Consider the following 6,000-nt stretch of genomic DNA (forward strand, 5'->3'; position numbering starts at 1 on the left):
CGTGTTACAGAAGTAAAGACTGAGAACTGCCTGTCTCTCATCCAGGCACTGTCTTTGCACATGTGTCATATAGTATCTTAGAGTTCACATAAGCTTTATAGTTCAAAGGATTGGGGATTGAAACTGAAATTTCCTGCCATTTGGTCCAGTTACATAGGCTCCCTAAAGCACATTTCTTCACCTATAAGATAAGGACAACTGCATGCCTCAGATCATATAAGCATTAAACAACTACAGTCACACATGGCATAATGACGTTTCAGTCGATGAGGGGTCACACATATGATGATGGTCTCATAAGGTCATACTGTAAGTTTTCTGTGTTTAGACATACAAACATCATTGTGTTACAATTGCCTACATATTCAGTACAGTAACCTGCTGTACAGGTTTGTAGCCCAGGAGCAATAGGCTATTCCACATAGCCGAGGTGTGTAGTAGGCTTCCCCATCTAGGTTTGTGTAACTACACTCTAATGCTTGCATGACAAATCACCTATTTACACATTTCTCAGAATGTGGCTTTGTCATTAAGCAACACGTGACTATACCTTTATATCCCAGAGCTTACAGTCAATATGCAATCAGAGCTTACAGTATAGTGGAAGATTTTCCCAAACTTACAAATTTAAGTACAATCGTTAGCAGAACATTAGGTAAGGCCGTTCATTCTGGTGAATTCTACTGATCAGAATATAGATAAATAAAAGAACAATTTAACCAGGAATAGCTGGGCAGGTAAGAGCTCGATTTTGTTCCATTCCTGTTTGTACTCTATGCCCTGAAACTGGAAATTTATCAATTCTAAGCCAATTTTGTTGTTTATTGTTAACCATTCTATAAAATATTGAATCACTAAAATTTCTTCGTTCTGACTTGAAAAGTAGACAGTAGGTACCTTCTTTTGAAATTAGCACCAATATAGGCATGCTATAAGTATCTGTTTGAGCGATCTTATTATTAAACCAATGTCTAAAAAACGGAAAATCCAACAGGGATTAGATCTCTTCTTTGTGTGAAAATGGTAATAATATTGAGTCTAACTGAACTTTGGCCCTTTCCAAATGTTTGCCTCTCATGCCTGAGTATGAAGAAAAAATAAATAAAATTTGGCTCAAATGCAGTACAATGATACCAAATTAATCACATAGTATTTCCCAATTCAAGACCAAGTTTAAATGAGAAAAGAATAGGGATGCTCCCGTGTGGCGATGGTTTCTGCTGTGCCTTCCGAGAGCGCCCTATACAAAGCGGAACACACAGGCTGTACTCAGTGTGACTTGAAACCATGCATGTTTCCCATCTCATTTCAACGTGAGATCATGATTTATGAGTCATCTACTGTTCTATATTTTTTGCACCTCTTCTGCTTTCCATCATAAAGTACGATTGAAAAATGGAAGGTAAAATAAATCATTTAAGCCATTTGAGATGCCAGTCACAGGAAGTTTTTAAATCCAGAAAAGTGACTAGCTTTGAAAAAGCAGAAAAATGTCCTGGTTTCTTGCATGGTCTGCCTTTTCTACTCAAAACATACGGTGCATTTCTGAGCATTTTAGGCTAGCGATTTATGATATAACTTACAGATTTCCCCAAATAATTGTAGCTTTGTTGTTGTTGTTGTTTGAATTAGTCTCTGTTGTATAGGGACCGTGTACTGATCTATCAACATGTACTTCAGAGCATACTCTCAGGGAAATTCTTAGCGCCTGTGTCTTCTGGTGCATGGTATTTATGGTTTTCTCTTGAACACCAGGGCCTGTACGCTGTGGGGAATTTCCTACCTAGTGAAGAGAGCATGTTCCAGCACAGAGAAGCCCTCCGATCCCTAACCGACCTCAACCAAGACCCCAGCCGAGTGCTGTCTGCGAAGAACGGCTGCAGCAGCGACGGGATCGCCCACACCGAGGGCATCCTCAGCCGCAACCCCCGGGACGCCAGCTCGCTGAGCAACCTCAAAAGAGCGAACGCCGACGTGGAGATCATCACCCCGCGGAGCCCGATGGGCAAGGAGAACATGGTGACCTTCAGCAACACCCTGCCGAGGGCCAACACCCCCTCGGTGGAGGACCCGGTGCGCAGGAACGCCAGCATCCACGCTTCCATGGACTCGGCTCGCTCCAAGCAACTCCTCACCCAGTGGAAGAACAAGAACGAAAGTCGCAAGCTGTCCCTGCAGGTCATAGAGACGGAGCCGGGACAGTCGCCGCCCAGATCCATAGAAATGCGGTCCAGCTCGGAGCCCAGGGTGGGGGTGAACGGAGAGCACCACGGGCCCGGCAACCAGTACCTGAAGATCCAGCCCGGCTCGGTCCCGGGGTGCAACAACAGCGTGCCCGGGGGGCCCCGCGTGTCCATCCAGTCCCGGCCGGGCTCTTCGCAGCTGGTGCACATCCCCGAGGAGACCCAGGAGAACATCAGCGCCTCCCCCAAGAGCAGCTCCGCCCGGGCCAAGTGGCTGAAAGCGGCCGAGAAGACGGTGGCCTGCAACAGGAGCAACAGCCAGCCCCGGATCATGCAGGTCATTGCCATGTCCAAGCAGCAGGGCGTCCTGCAGAGCAGCCCCAAGAACACGGACGGCAGCACGGTCTCCTGCACCGGCTCCATCCGCTACAAGACGCTCACGGACCACGAGCCCGGCGGCATCGTGCGGGTCGAGGCGCACCCCGAGAACAACAGGCCCGTCATCCAGATCCCGTCCACCGAGGGCGAGGGCAGCGGCTCCTGGAAGTGGAAGGCCCCGGAAAAGAGCAGCCTGCGCCAGACGTACGAGCTCAACGACCTCAACAGGGACTCGGAGAGCTGCGAGTCCCTGAAAGACAGCTTCGGGTCTGGAGATCGCAAGAGAAGCAACATCAACGGTAACGAGCACCACCACCACGGCATCACCACCATCCGCGTCACCCCGGTGGAGGGCAGCGAGATGGGCTCCGAGACGCTGTCCGTCTCCTCCTCGCGCGACTCCACCCTGCGGAGAAAGGGCAACATCATCTTAATCCCCGAAAGAAGCAACAGCCCCGAAAACACTAGAAATATCTTCTACAAAGGAACCTCCCCCACACGGGCCTATAAGGATTAAGTGACCGCCGTCCCATCAATTGGGCTCCTCCCAAAACACAGCGTGTCCATTCTGCGGGCGCTCTGTCCAGCGGCTGGGACGTCCCACCCACCTGGACGGTCCAGCCCAGCGCAGACTCTGTGACTCTGAGGAGCTCCTGCTCTTTAACTTGTAGATTTCACATCAAGGGGAGGGAAAAGCACAAGGCGAGAACCTAACTCACGTGATCACGTGAAGAGTTTGTATCACACCTGTCGTCAAACTCAAAGGGGTTTGCAGAAGACAGCAACAAAAGAAAGCGGTTTCCTTCGATGGTGTACCGTGTTACTTCCTGAATGTGCCAACCATGGGGACTTTTCTTTATAATTAGCTGTGAGAACCCAGAACACACACAGGTTTTCCCTACAGCAGAGGCCATGCAGAATTATATATTCATTTTGCAGAATCTGCACCTAAAGCTCAATACGGGTGGTGCTGATTACTATAGTACGTATACCATGTAAACTCTCAAACTTTATTTAGCTGTGAAATAGTGATGTGCAATTCCTTGTCAAAGAAATACTACTTTATTAAGAAGATGCTGGCTGCTTTGTGTTAGAATAGGACACCCCCCAGCTTCTCCATAGTGGCTGTCAACAGTCAAAATATACAAAGGTTTATGTGCATTTCTTCAAAATTCTGCTTTTTTCAACAGGAAAAAAAATTGTGTAGGAGTATTTTCAGTGAAAGGGAATAACTAGTACTTCTCTGCATAGTTTTTCCGCTGCTTACTTTTAATTTAAATACAGGTACTGCTAATGAATTTTTAGTGCACACATTTGCCTAATTTTAAAAATATGTTGTTTTAGAGAAACTTTTGAAATTGTTGTGATCATGTTTTGTTTTTTTATGGCTTCTTCTTTCTTTACTGGTTTTAAATTTCTTTCGATGTTATAGGTATGTTCTTCTGTTTTAAAAGAGAAAATAACAATTGGCATTCCTTGAGGAAAATACACTGCTGTGAATTTACGAATGAGAAATCTGAGCCAAAACTTGACATTGTGGGTTACATCACCAGAAATGTTGGTCAAGTGTACCCTTAGGTATCTCCAACCAGTTGGCTTAGGTTGCAACCTTTAAAAGTAATCTAAAAGTTGTATTTGATTCCAGATCATTAAATTTTTCGATAACCTGATGACCCTTAAATTAGAGCCACAATAATTGGATTTGACCCTCTCCCCCAGAATATTTTTGTTCACTGCATACTAACAGGAAAAATCCGGAAAAAATACAAACTCATAGGTAAAAGTATCTCATGCTATAAATTAGAATGTACTGCTTCAAAATATCTGACTAGGGGTGCTTCATGTGCAAACAACAGTTTTTGCTACCTATCTTAAATCAAGCCTTGAGTCTAAATGATAGGAAGCCGGTATCATTGGTAAAAATATTAAAAAAAAAAAAAAACCAAAACATTTTTAAGTGTTTTCCACCTTAAACATTTACAGTATGAGAAATAACAGTTCTTGAAATTTAGTATTACATCTTTTCTACGCCATTTCTAATATACACTTGATGATTGCCAAGGGAATTAAAGGAAACGACAGAACAGGTTGATCTGATTTTAATTCACTTTGCAATGAAAATAAAAATAACAGGAGTTGTTTAGGGACAAAAAAGGACCATATCATTATCAGTGTCTACATGGAAAGGGCAAAGCTTTCTAGAGAAACCAACTTCCTAAGGCTCTAGGAATTTAGCTGAAACCAGCAGAATTGAAAACTCTGGCAATAAAATACAGACTCAACCATATCCCTTCTGGCAATTTCTTTCTCAGAGAGGGGAGTGGGAGTAAAACGTTGCCTTCCCCACTTCTCACCACCACCACCACCATCATGACGCTCCTGCTGGCTGTTGCCAGTTCACAGAGGGAAAGGTGGGCTGGTTTTAGTACTCTGAAGAACAAAAACAACAACAACAACAACAAAAAAAAAACGCTGCAGCATTTCAGGTGCAGTATGGTATTTCCTAATCTTTCCTATTTCTTAAGACAAGATTTTAAAGTACTTCTCAAGTCATTGAAGTGTTTTCTTTTGTTTACATAAATATTGATATATTCTTTTTCTACTCAAAGTGCCAAAGGCTACGGTTTTTAATAACTTAACAAATTGTACCACATTGTTAAGGAAATATAATGATAGACACTAGAACTCAGACCTCTGCATGTATATTTGATAACACGTCTTTTGTAAAAAAAAAAATTACAACAAAAAATTTGTTTACATTCCACTGGTACCTTAATTTAAAATAAATCAGACTAACAGGTGGTATCTCTTCTTAGTGTTCTATTTATCTTACTCACTAATGGGAGCACTTCTTCTTCCTTTGTTAGGCTGTGCTTTATTGATAAAATCAAGTATTGAATAAAGAGAGTTAATTATCTTTTTAAAGTAAATAAAATTATGAAAATATATATACTATATATATAAAGTATTGTGTTTAATAAAATGTTAAGCAATTTTTTCCAAACTGATAAAGTTTGTAAAGTGCTATAAATGTATTTTGTTAAGTACAGATCAAAGCTATTGTGTCAGTATATTGTGCTAACATCATAGAAATAAAGATTAGATTTCTTCATCACAATGGGCATATTTTGGTTTTTATGTCAGAGTATCATGGATAATAACTTCACTTACAGAAAACTAGCTGAGGAAATAAGAATAAAATTGATTAAGTTTATAATTGTCTAGAAGAACGTTGCATTAGGAAAGAAAAATTTGTCAAACTATGACGTTTCCTTCTTGTTTAGAATTTTAATTTTATACGTATACTTATTTAGACGTATTTTTCATATATCAATGTTATCACATATAAACAAGAAAATTCGGAGGAGTCAGAGTCAATTGATGTAAATCAATTTTTGACTAAGAGTAGTTGATGTGTCTATTTTCCCAGACAGTATCG

At 41.9% G+C, this 6,000-nt stretch overlaps 1 protein-coding gene across 1 annotated transcript in view; it reads left to right on the plus strand.

Moving 5' to 3' along the window:
* The window catches only part of PLPPR4 (phospholipid phosphatase related 4), a 42,143-nt gene extending 36,467 nt beyond the window's left edge, over window positions 1–5,676 (plus strand). Inside the window, exon 7 of the mRNA XM_053592332.1 lies at window positions 1,756–5,676. Coding sequence (XP_053448307.1) covers window positions 1,756–3,078 — 1,323 coding nt within the window. The 3' untranslated portion in view covers window positions 3,079–5,676. The remainder of the gene's footprint in view (window positions 1–1,755) is intronic.
* The last annotated feature ends 324 nt before the right edge of the window (window positions 5,677–6,000 follow it).

This window comes from Nycticebus coucang, chromosome 5, assembly GCF_027406575.1.
Source record: "Nycticebus coucang isolate mNycCou1 chromosome 5, mNycCou1.pri, whole genome shotgun sequence".
NCBI classification, from domain to species: Eukaryota; Metazoa; Chordata; class Mammalia; order Primates; family Lorisidae; genus Nycticebus; species Nycticebus coucang.